Below are 12,668 nucleotides of genomic sequence, written 5' to 3'. Positions count from 1 at the left end.
ATGAAACCAAGTTTGAACTCTTTTGCCTTAACGCCAAGCATCACGTCTGGAGGAAACCTGGCACCTTCCCTACGGTGAAGTATGGTGGTGGCAGCATCATGCTGTGTGGATGATTTTCAGCGACAGGGATTGGGAGACTAGTCAGGATCGAGGAAAAGATGAACGGAGCAAAGTACAGAGAGATCCTTGATGAAAACCTGCTTCAGAGCGTTCATGACCTCAGACTGGGGCGAAGGTTCGCCTTTCAACAGGGCAACGACCCTATGAACACAGCCAAGACAACGCAGGAGCGGCTTCGGGACAAGTCTCTGAATGTCCTTGAGTGGCCCAGCCAGAGCCCGGACTTGAACCCAATCAAACATCTCTGGAGAGACCTGAAAATAGCTGTGCAGCAACGCTCCCCATCCAACCTGACAGAGCTTGAGAGGATCAGCAGAGAAGAATGAGAGAAACTCCCCAAATACAGGTGTGCCAAGCCTGTAGCATCATACCCAAGAAGACTTGAATCCATTTTAGAACAAGGCTGTAAAGTAACAGAATGTGGAAAACTGAAGGGGTCTGAATACTTTCCAAAAGCACTGTATGCCAATGTTGTTTACTACTGTGTGTCCAGGTGCTGTGGTCGCTGTGCCAGGCCTGGGTCAACCATCAGAGATACAGGAAACTAGTCTCAGGTAACACCCCCAACACTACAACACAGTGTTATGTCAGACCATCAGAGATACAGGAAACTAGTCTCAGCTAACACCCCCAACACTACAACACAGTGTTATGTCAGACCATCAGAGATACAGGAAACTAGTCTCAGGTAACACCCCCAACGCTACAACACAGTGTTATGTCAGACCATCAGAGCCTTTTGTTATGGGAGGTGTCCATGTAGTCCCACCTTGTTGAAGTCCGTTTTCCTCTGTTTGGTGCCTAATGATCACGACAGGTCCTTCCCGCTGTCAGGGCTACTGCAGTGCATGCTGGGAGGGATGCAGAGCCACCTGGACAGCAGCGTATTTCGTATAAGTTGCATGGGGGGGGGGGTCTCAATGTACAATGTTAAAACTTTGTGACATTATTTAATTGATATCATAAAACAACTCCTTCATGTATGTACTTTCTGATGTTTAATCAGAGTTCTTTTACCAGCGTATCTCTTGCCACATTGATCACAGCTATAAGGTTTCTCTCTAGTGTGTGTTCTCAAATGTACCATCAGGTTGCTTGATTGACCAAAACTCTTCCCACATTGATCACAGCTATAAGGTTTCTCTCCAGTGTGCGTTCTCAAATGTACCATCAGGTTGCTTGATTGACTAAAACTCTTCCCACATTGATCACAGCTATAAGGCTTCTCTCCTGTGTGTGTTCTCTGGTGTGATTCTAAATATTTGGATGAAACAAAACTCTTCCCACAGTCAGAGCAGTGATAAGGTTTCTCTCCTGTGTGTGTTCTCTGGTGGATAGTCAGCTGGCTAGATGAAGTAAAATTCTTCCCACATTGATCACAGCTATAAGGTTTCTCTCCTGTGTGTGTTCTCATATGTCTTTTAAGGTCTGCTGAAGAGTTGAATATCTTCCCACAGTCAGAGCAGCAATGAGATTTCTTCCCTGTGGGTTTCCGCTGGTGTTTCTCGAGGTGTTCTGATCTGGAGGGACTCTTCTCTGACTCCTCAGCTTCATGATGTTGTTGAGGCTCCCCTGAGGATCCACGATAGTCACGTCTCTCTCCTGTGTGAACAACAAAGTCAGACAGATGGTTAAAGACCCACAACAGCAGAAATCCACGGTTTATTTTAGCTAAAAGGTGATGCCCATGATGTTGTACAACAATGTATATCTGTAATGAATGTTTTAATGCTTTAAACTTTTTGGACTATTGTCTTAATAACAACTGAGCAACAACAGATATATTTAGTCTTGTTTTTTTCACAGTAGTGGAAGATTCTGGGATATAAATAAGTTATTAAAGTTGCTGAATCCCTAAGCAGTGTGCCAGACGACACTTGGTCACCAATATAGGACCCTTTCGAGGGCGACACGTACGCAATTTGGTTGCAGAAACACCTCCCTGCTAATGCGGAAACCGCTAGTATATCTGCGTGGGCAAAAATGTATTCACAATGTATTCTGAATATTACCACACATTGTCAGCGCAAGATCGGGAGCTACTCAAGGAAACTCACATTAAGCTCCATTTACAGGTTGCTTATGAGTGCATGTCACACTACTTTTGGATTATAATTGATAAGGCTCATTTGAATGTCCTGTTTAATATAATGTCTGAGTAAAATGCTCTTTGGCTAGCTTTGCTACCAGCCTGTCAATGAGCGTTAGCATTCAAGCTAACAAGAGCTGCATCCAAAAATAGGTATTTTGCAACTATCACAACTAAATATTATCTTAGATAAATAAAGCTGTAAAGAAGGAAAGCTGACTAAAATAGACAACCCCAAAAAAGGCATTTTGATTTAAAAAAATTACGTTAAAAAAAAAGTTCAAATGCCTCTCCTTTGAAGTAGTGAGGTGTGACACATACACCCAGCTTTCTGTAACTGATTACATATTATAAATCTAGGATGGTGAATGGTCCCAGATGATGAACAGCAGTTTATTTAGAAGTAATAACCTGGTAAATCTAGGATGTTGAATGGTCCCAGATGATGAACAGCAGTATATTTAGAAGTAATAACCTGGTAAATCTAGGATGTTGAATGGTCCCAGATGGTGAACAGCAGTTTATTTAGAAGTAATAACCTGGTAAATCTAGGATGTTGAATGGTCCCAGATGGTGAACAGCAGTTTATTTAGAAGTAATAACCTGGTAAATCTAGGATGTTGAATGGTCCCAGATGGTGAACAGCAGTTTATTTAGAAGTAATAACCTGGTAATTCTAGGATGTTGAATGGTGTTAGGACCCATAACTTCACCTCACAAAAACAACACAGACCTACTGTAGGACCCATAACTTCACCTAACAACAACATAGACCTACTGTAGGACCCATAACTTCACCTAACAACATAGACCTACTGTAGGACCCATAACTTCACCTAACAATATATACCTACTGTAGGACCCATAACAACACCTAACAACATAGACCTACTGTAGGACCCATAACTTCACCTAACAACATAGACCTACTGTAGGACCCATAACTTCACCTAACAATATATACCTACTGTAGGACCCATAACTTCACCTAACAACATAGACCTACTGTAGGACCCATAACTTCACATAACAACAACATAGACCTACTGTAGGACCCATAACTTCACATACCAACAACATAGACCTACTGTAGGACCCATAACTTCACCTAACATTAACATAGACCTACTGTAGGACCCATAACTTCACCTAACAACATAGACCTACTGTAGGACCCATAACTTCACCTAACAATAACATAGACCTACTGTAGGACCCATAACTTCACCTAACAACATAGACCTACTGTAGGACCCATAACTTCACCTAACAACATAGACCTACTGTAGGACCCATAACTTCACCTAACAACATAGACCTACTGTAGGACCCATAACTTCACCTAACAATAACATAGACCTACTGTAGGACCCATAACTTCACCTAACAACATAGACCTACTGTAGGACCCATAACTTCACCTAACAACAACACAGACCTACTGTAGGACCCATAACTTCACCCAACAACATAGACCTACTGTAGGACCCATAACTTCACCTAACAACATAGACCTACTGTAGGACCCATAACTTCACCTAACAACATAGACCTACTGTAGGACCCATAACTTCACCTAACAATAACACAGACCTACTGTAGGACCCATAACTTCACCTAACAATAACACAGACCTACTGTAGGACCCATAACTTCACCTAACAACATAGACCTACTGTAGGACCCATAACTTCACTTAACAACATAGACCTACTGTAGGACCCATAACTTCACCTAACAACATAGACCTACTGTAGGACCCATAACTTCACCTAACAACATAGACCTACTGTAGGACCCATAACTTCACCTAACAACATAGACCTACTGTAGGACCCATAACTTCACCTAACAACAACATAGATCTACAGTAGGACCCATAACTTCACCGGATATCTCGGGTCCGTTCAATGTATAGTTGAAGTCGGAAGTTTACATACACTTAGGTTGGAGTCATTAAAACTCGTTTTTCAACCACTCCACAAATTTCTTGTTAACAAACTATAGTTTTGGCAAGTCGGTTAGGACATCTACTTTGTGCATGACACAAGTAATTTTTCCAACAATTGTTTACAGACAGATTATTTCACTTATAATTCACTGTATCACAATTCCAGTGGGTCAGAAGCAGAGCATATGAGCGGAGTGGAGCGGTGAGAATCTCAGCACCTCGCTCACGGAGCTGTTCACGCCTCCGCTCCCCCCGCTCAAAGCCACATCAGGCCAGTCCGCTCATTATCGCTCAGCGCTCACGGAGCTGTTCACCCCTCCGCTCCCCCCGCTCGCTCCAAAAAAGGAACAAAATCTGCATGTATTTAACTTTTAGCTTAAACCACAGCCTTACTTTATCTCCCCGAATTTGTTGCATGCAGACTCATCTCGGATTATCCATTCTGTCTTGGAATGGGGATCTAACACTGACGCTAAAATTAGATGTTTATCAGTATAGTATATTCCATAGCGAATTGACACGTTGTTTGCCAATGTTTCTGCAGCGATGCCCATTGGAAGTGCAGCGTGAGTGTAATCGGTGAGCAGGGATTTGATTTCTGTGACAGCAGGGAGGATCATCCCCAGGTTCCCAGCTCCAACTGCATTTTGTCTGTGAGGTCTGCTAGTGGTGTCAGCACCGAACTTGATTCAGGGTGATGTTAGCAACATTAGACATGAGTTTGTTTTGCCATAACGGGTCTTTTTGGAACAACCGGATGAACGACTGAATCATCCACAACTGGCTGCTCCATCGAATGGCGCAGGCATTTGTGGGGCGGACACCTAATTGGTCGGTTTCCTCTGTGCTCTTGCGTACACTTTTCACCAGGTGCCCGACTTTCACTAACAGCCTATTAATGTTGTCGTGCTCGTTAATGGCGTTTTTGAAGCTGAAGCATGTGAATGGGGCATCTCAGATGTAAATTTGACAAAGTAAAGTACTGATTTATCATAGTTTCTTGGGGGGGGTGTAGCCCGGTTGAGCTGCGCTGGTGAAGTGTTGCATCCCTTCGCGTTCTCCTTTACTCAGCGGTTCATAGTCCATGAAAATCATTTTAAAAAATGCTACATCCAGCTCTCTTTTTCTCTCCCTTGTTATGGTTGGGTCTTTGTGTGCAGTGAATAAACTTCTGAATTCCTCAACCCTTTTCTCTTGTTGCTGCTGCTGCTCCTCTCGCTCTATAAAATACAAATTCATGGACGCCACAAATTAAATTAAACAGATGGATTCTGGGTCAGGCTTGAGCATGCTTCAGACTCGTGGTGTGAGCGAGCGAAATTGGAGCGGGACATAGGGCGACGCTCCGTCCTTTTAAAAATGCCGCTCTGCGCTCTGTTCAAAATCCGTCCGCTCCCACTCCACTCCGCTCATATGCTCTGGTCAGAAGTTTACATACACTATGTTGACTGTGCCTTTAAACAGCTTGGAAAATTCCAGAAAATGATGTCATGGCTTTAGAAGCTTCTGATAGGCTAATTGACATAATTTGAGTCAATCGGAGGTGTACCTGTGGATGTATTTCAAGGCCTACCTTCAAACTCAGTGCCTCTTTGCTTGACATCATAGGAAAATCAAAAGAAATCAGCCAAAACCTCAGAAAAAAACTTCTAGACCTCCACAAGTCTGGTTCATCCTTGGGAGCAATTTCCAAACGCCTGAAGGTACCACGTTCATCTGTACAAACAATAGTACGCAAGTATAAACACCATGGGACCACGCAGCCGTCACACCGCTCAGGAAGGAGACGCGTTCTGTGAAAAGTGCAAATCAATCCCAGAACAGCAGCAAAGGACCTTGTGAAGATGATTGAGGAAACAGGTACAGAAGTATCTATATCCACAGTAAAACGAGTCCTATATCGACATAACCTGAAAGGCCGCTCAGCAAGGAAGAAGCCACTGCTCCAAAACTGCCATTAAAAAGCCAGACTACGGTTTGCAACTGCACATGGGGACAAAGATCGTACTTTTTGGAGAAATGTCCTCTGGTCTGATGAAACAGAAATAGAACTGTTTGGCCATAATGACCATCGTTATGTTTGGAGGATAAAGGGGGTTGCTTGCAAGCCGAAGAACACTATCCCAACCGCGAAGTACGGGGGTGGCAGCATCATGCTGTGGGGGTGCTTTGCTGCAGGAGGGACTGGTGCACTTCACAAAATAGATTGCATCATGAGGAATGAAAATTACGTGGATATATTGAAGCAACATCTCAAGACATCAGTCAGGAAGTTAAAGCTTGGTCGCAAATGGATTCCAAATGGACAATGACCCCAAGCATACTTCCATAGTTGTAGCAAAATGTCTTAAGGACAACAAAGTCAAGGTATTGGAGTGGCCATCACAAAGCCCTGACCTCAATCCTATAGAACATTTGTGGGCAGAACTGAAAAAGCGTGTGCGAGCAAGGAGGCCTACAAACCTGACTCAGTTACACCAGCTCTGTCAGGAGGAATGGGCCAAATTTCACCCAACTTATTGTGGGAAGCTTGAGGAAGGCTACCCGAAACGTTTGACCCAAGTTAAACAATTTAAAGTCAATGCTACCAAATACTAATTGAGTGTATGTAAACTTCTGACCCACTGGAAATATAATGAAATAAATAAAAGCTTAAATAAATCACTATTATTATGACATTTCACATTCTTAAAATAAAGTGGTGATCCTAACTGACCTAAGACAGGGAACTTTTACTAGGATTAAATGTCAGAGATGGCCAGTATATGAATGTTATCCGAAGTTAGCAAGTTATTGATTTCATTAACCTTATTTCTAAGGCTACATATATTAATACAGTGTCTTGTTCTTACAAATTATTTTAATAATAGTCCTGTACAAGGTATTTCCTTAGCTGGTAAAGAAATTATTATAAGCCAGCTGGCTGACGATACTACACTTTTTCTGAAAAGACGCTAGTCAGATTCCCGTATCGATCAATGTGATAGAATCCTTTTCCAAAAGCATCATCGTCTATGTCTTAACATTAATAAACGTGGCAACTCATGGCTGTCAAAGATTGTGTGACACCCTACATATTATGGTATTCCAGTGAAAGAAGAACTTACATATTTTTAGGCGTAACTAAGGATCAGAAGTCTAGAGGCTTTACTACATTTTAACCCTCTTATTAAAAAACCCCCAGAAGAAGCTAAATCAACGGCCAGAGGCAGAGTCCTAATAACCAAGGCTGAGGGTATCTCTTGACTAACCGAGTGGCGCAGGCACTAATCATCATCATCACATCGCAGTGCTAGCTGTGCCACTAGAGATCCTGCTTCGAATCCAGGCTCTGTCGTAGCCGGCCGCGACCGGGAGACCCATGGGGCAGCGCACAATTGGCCCAGCGTCGTCCAGGGTAGGGAATGGCCGGCAGGGATGTAGCTCAGTTGGTAGAGCGTGGGTTCGATTCCCACTGGGGGGCCAGTATGAAAAATATAAATAATGTATGCACTCACTAACTGTAAGTCGCTCTGGATAAGAGCGTCTGCTAGATGACTAAAATGTAAAAGTAAAATTTATCTTTAAATCTTGATGGTAAATTAAGCAAAGAGATAGACCAGATGCTTTTCAACTTTCTGTGGAGAAACCGTACCCATTATATTAGGAAAACTGTTGTAATTAACATTTAGGAGTATGGTGGGCTGAATTTCCTGGACTTTACTACCTTAAATAATACTTTTAAGATCAATTGGATAAAACTATTCCCAAGAAGTGGAACTTTATTCCTCATCATGTCTTCTCTACGTTTGGTGGCCTTAACTTCATGTTGATTTGTGATTATAATATTGACAAAGTTCCAGTGAAACTCTCTGCTTTTCATCGGCAGGTTTTCTTGTCATGGTCTGTAATTTATCAGCATAATTTTTCTCCACACAGATATTATATATGGAATAATCGGGACATATTGTATAAAAATATTTCTTTGTTTTTAGAATATTGGTTCCGAAATAATATCCTATTGGTGAGCAAACTTGTACATGCAGAGGGTATTTTACTTAATTATAAAGAAATTCTTATCCCTTTACAAGATCCCTGTAACACCTAAAGATTTTGCAATTGTTTTAGATGCCATTCCCTCAGGTGCTGCTTTATTATTCAGGAACGTGTCAAGACCTGAACCTCAGGACATACCTACAATTAACCCTGTTGACTCATCAGTAGGAAATATTTGTTTTTCCTTTAGTCCATTCAACAACAATGGAGCTATACAAGTGTTGTTTCAACAGGATGTTGTATCTACAGTGGCTTGCGAAAGTATTCACCCCCCTTGGCATTTTTTCTATTTTGTTGCCTTACAACCTGGAATTAAAATGGATTTTGGGGGGTCTGTATCATTTCATTTACACCACATGCCTACCACTTTGAAGATGCTAAATATTTTTTTATTGTGAAACAAACAAGAAATAAGACAAAAAAACAGAAAACTTGAGTGTGCATAACTACTCAATTTTAGTCTCATCTGACCAGAGTACCTTCTTCCATATGTTTGGGGAGTCTCCCACATGCTTTTTGGTCCGTGAGTTTTGGTGGGCGGCCCTCTCTTGGCAGGTTTGTTGTGGTGCCATATTCTTTCCATTTTTTAATAATGGATTTAATGGTGCTCCGTGGGATGTTCAAAGTTTCTGATATTTTTTTTTAACCCAACCCTGATCTGTACTTCTCCACAACGTTGTCGCTGACCTGTTTGGAGAGCTCCTTGTTCTTCATGGTGCCACTTGCTTGGTGGTGCCCCTTGCTTAGTGGTGTTGCAGACTATGGGGCCTTTCAGAACAGGTGTATATATTATGAGATCATGTGACACTTAGATTGCACACATGTGGACTTTAACTAATTATGTGACTTCTGAAGGTAATTGGTTGCACCAGATCTTATTTAGGGGCTTCATAGCAAAGGGGGTGAATACATATGCACGCACCACTTTTCCATTATTAATTTTATAGAATTTCTTGAAACAAGTTATTTTTTTCATTTCACTTCACCAATTTTGACTATTTTGTGTATGTCCATTAATCAATCTGGTTAAAACTATCATTTTGACCTTATGGACGGCCAGTCCTTGTATTCATAGTGTAGTGAATTCCAGGGGTAGCCCTGAGCTGGACTCAAACCTGGGTCCAGAGACTGTCAAGCCAACACCTTATAACTGTTATACCAAGACGTCTGAACTTCTTGATGAGGTCGCTAGGTTTTGGGTTAAGGTTGCTACAATAGCTTTCTCTATGAATTTGAGAGTGGTTACATTTCTCCAGCCCCCATCCCTCAGCTGTTTACCAAACCAAGTCTAAGGGCAGCCATTTTGTTTATGTTTAAATCCAAGGTTGTCCCTTTAAAAAAGCCACATCAATCAATCAACCAATCTGCAGTTCAAACAATAACAAAGCTGTCATTCCGCCACTGTTTTGGTAATAAGATGATGGATGGGACTGGAGAAATGTAACTACTCTCAAATTCATAGACAGACCTATGGATGCAAGGACTGACCATCCATGACATCACCATTATAGTTTTAACCATGTTGAGGCGATACAGTGTTGGTTTACATTTACACTGTTTCTAAACATTGGAGCAAAAAAAAGCTTATTTTGGGATCTGATGGGGTACGACAGTTGAACTAAGCTCATGAGGCATGTGATATAAATCATTTAAAAGTCCAAATATGGATGTAGCAACTGCAGATTTCCCCTTTAACACCACACATCAGTTCAACAACTGCAGAGTTTGTGCCTCTGTTTTTAAGACAGTACTTACTAGTGTTAATCAGGGTCCGGTTTCCCAAAACCATCTTAAGGTTAAGTTCATCATTAGAACCATTGGATGCCTTAAGATGCCTTTGGGAAACCGGAAGCAGATATCCAGTTCCCTCCTCTTCTTCCTCCTCCTTTTTCGATGTGACAGTCATCTCCTCCTCTTCTTTCACTCCAAAAACTGCATCCTCCTCTTCTTTCACTGTAACAGCCTCACCCTCTACTTGTTTTTGTATTGTAACATCCTCCTCTTCCTTCTCCTCTTTCACGACAATGTTCAGCCACAGACCTTCTTTCTCCGTCCAGCAGACCTCCTCTTCTTTAGCAGGAGGAGAGTAGCTTAGTGAGCTCATGGTCGGGGATGTTAGCTAGCTAGGCTAGTGCTAACTTAACCAGCCAGATAGCTGACCAATAACAACAACACCGTAAATATGAAATTAAATGGGATAACTAACTAGACGACAGAAGTGGGTTTAAAACACAGTGGCTAATATACACGAAAGCGTCTAAAGAGCTTTATTGGTTCGGCTATTTTGGCTAGCAAGCTACCGAGGTGTCTGACTAACTGTTGCTGCTGTTGAAAGAAGCGTTCCGTCCACTAGATTATACGTCACACTAGCAGCATAGCCTTAAAGTTCCACATCGCCATCTGCTGACTGGAGTGGGTAACGAAGTTGAGTAAAATGTAGATTTTATTTTCAGACAAAAAGTTAAAGGGTAAGAAGCATGAGTTCTTTTTACCCACCAATGTAACAACACAGTGTGGTTAAATACTTAGTAAATTAGTTGTAGTCACGATCTGGTTACCTATTAAGTACAAACAGTTATGTTTTTGCGTTATTACATATTCATTAACTTATTTCCGGATATCTTCTAAACTACCCACAATGCAATATTTATCTACTCTGTGCTACAGAGTTCGTATGCTAGCTCGGTAGCTAGCTCAAGCTGGCTAACGTTAGCCACACCTCATGCTCTTCACAGACTGTGTGGCCAAATATTTCTTATAACTAACCCAAGATAGACCAGAGCCTGTCGTTTCCAATGGGAGCAAATTAATCCTAGTGGGCAGAACAAGCAAGGAAGTGTGCAGAGCCAAGCAGGAGCAAGAGAGGTCCTATTGGCGCGTTCTAGCATTTATTTGCATATTTTCGTTAGGGAATGGCTACTGTGTGAAGTGCACATGTGCAATAACAAAAAAAATAGTAGAGTTAATCAATAGTTTTTACATGAGTGGAAACGCCAACATGATGCTTCACATTTTTAAATAAATCCATTATTTATTTTACACAGGTCTAAAGAAGCATGATATGAAGAAAATGTAGTCTATTTCAGAAGAACAGAATAGCAGACTCTGAATTGTCCTTACCATAGGTCCTGATCAAATCAAATCAAATGTTATTGGTCACATACACATACAGTGGGGAAAAAAAGTATTTAGTCAGCCACCAATTGTGCAAGTTCTCCCACTTAAAAAGATGAGAGAGGCCTGTAATTTTCATCATAGGTACACGTCAACTATGACAGACAAAATGAGGAAAAAAAATCCAGAAAATCACATTGTAGGATTTTTTATGAATTTATTTGCGAATTATTGTGGAAAATAAGTATTTGGTCAATAACAAAAGTTTCTCAATACTTTGTTATATACCCTTTGTTGGCAATGACACAGGTCAAACGTTTTCTGTAAGTCTTCACAAGGTTTTCACACACTGTTGCTGGTATTTTGGCCCATTCCTCCATGCAGATCTCCTCTAGAGCAGTGATGTTTTGGGGCTGTCGCTGGGCAACACAGACTTTCAACTCCCTCCAAAGATTTTCTATGGGGTTGAGATCTGGAGACTGGCTAGGCCACTCCAGGACCTTGAAATGCTTCTTACGAAGCCACTCCTTCGTTGCCCGGGCGGTGTGTTTGGGATCATTGTCATGCTGAAAGACCCAGCCACGTTTCATCTTCAATGCCCTTGCTGATGGAAGGAGGTTTTCACTCAAAATCTCATGATACATGGCCCCATTCATTCTTTCCTTTACATGGATCAGTCGTCCTGGTCCCTTTGCAGAAAAACAGCCCCAAAGCATGATGTTTCTACCCCCATGCTTCACAGTAGGTATGGTGTTCTTTGGATGCAACTCAGCATTCTTTGTCATCCAAACACGACGAGTTGGGTTTTTACCAAAAAGTTCTATTTTGGTTTCATCTGACCATATGACATTCTCCCAATCCTCTTCTGGATCATCCAAATGCACTCTAGCAAACTTCAGACGGGCCTGGACATGTACTGGCTTAAGCAGGGGGACACGTCTGGCACTGCAGGATTTGAGTCCCTGGGCGTAGTGTGTTACTGATGGTAGGCTTTGTTACTTTTGGTCCCAGCTCTCTGCAGGTCATTCACTAGGTCCCCCCATGTGGTTCTGGGATTTTTGCTCACCGTTCTTGTGATCATTTTGACCCCACGGGGTGAGATTTTGCGTGGAGCCCCAGATCGAGGGAGATTATCAGTGGCCTTGTATGTCTTCCATTTCCTAATAATTGCTCCCACAGTTGATTTCTTCAAAATAAATTCTCAATTTGTCTGTCATAGTTGACGTGTACCTATGATGAAAATTACAGGCCTCTCTCATCTTTTTAAGTGGGAGAACTTGCACAATTGGTGGCTGACTAAATACTTTTTTTCCCCACTGTATTTAGCAGATGCTATTGCGGGTGCAGCGAAATGCTTGT

The 12,668-nt window shown here is 41.8% G+C and overlaps 1 protein-coding gene across 1 annotated transcript; it reads right to left on the bottom strand.

Annotated features, from left to right (window-relative positions):
• Positions 1–1,096: 1,096 nt before the first annotated feature.
• On the bottom strand, positions 1,097–10,471 carry LOC311120527 (uncharacterized protein; the record flags this gene model as incomplete). The annotated part of the gene is made up of 2 exons (XM_084195111.1): positions 9,951–10,471; positions 1,097–1,722 (listed from the first exon to the last, which is right to left on the bottom strand). The coding sequence occupies exons 1-2, from the start codon at positions 10,297–10,299 to the stop codon at positions 1,097–1,099; spliced, it is 975 nt and encodes a 324-aa protein (XP_084051237.1). The 5' UTR covers positions 10,300–10,471.
• Positions 10,472–12,668: the final 2,197 nt, after the last annotated feature.

Source organism: Coregonus lavaretus, assembly GCF_964263955.1.
Source record: "Coregonus lavaretus genome assembly, contig: HAP1_SCAFFOLD_47, whole genome shotgun sequence".
NCBI lineage: Eukaryota > Metazoa > Chordata > Actinopteri > Salmoniformes > Salmonidae > Coregonus > Coregonus lavaretus.
This window is presented reverse-complemented; position numbering and strand designations above follow the sequence as displayed.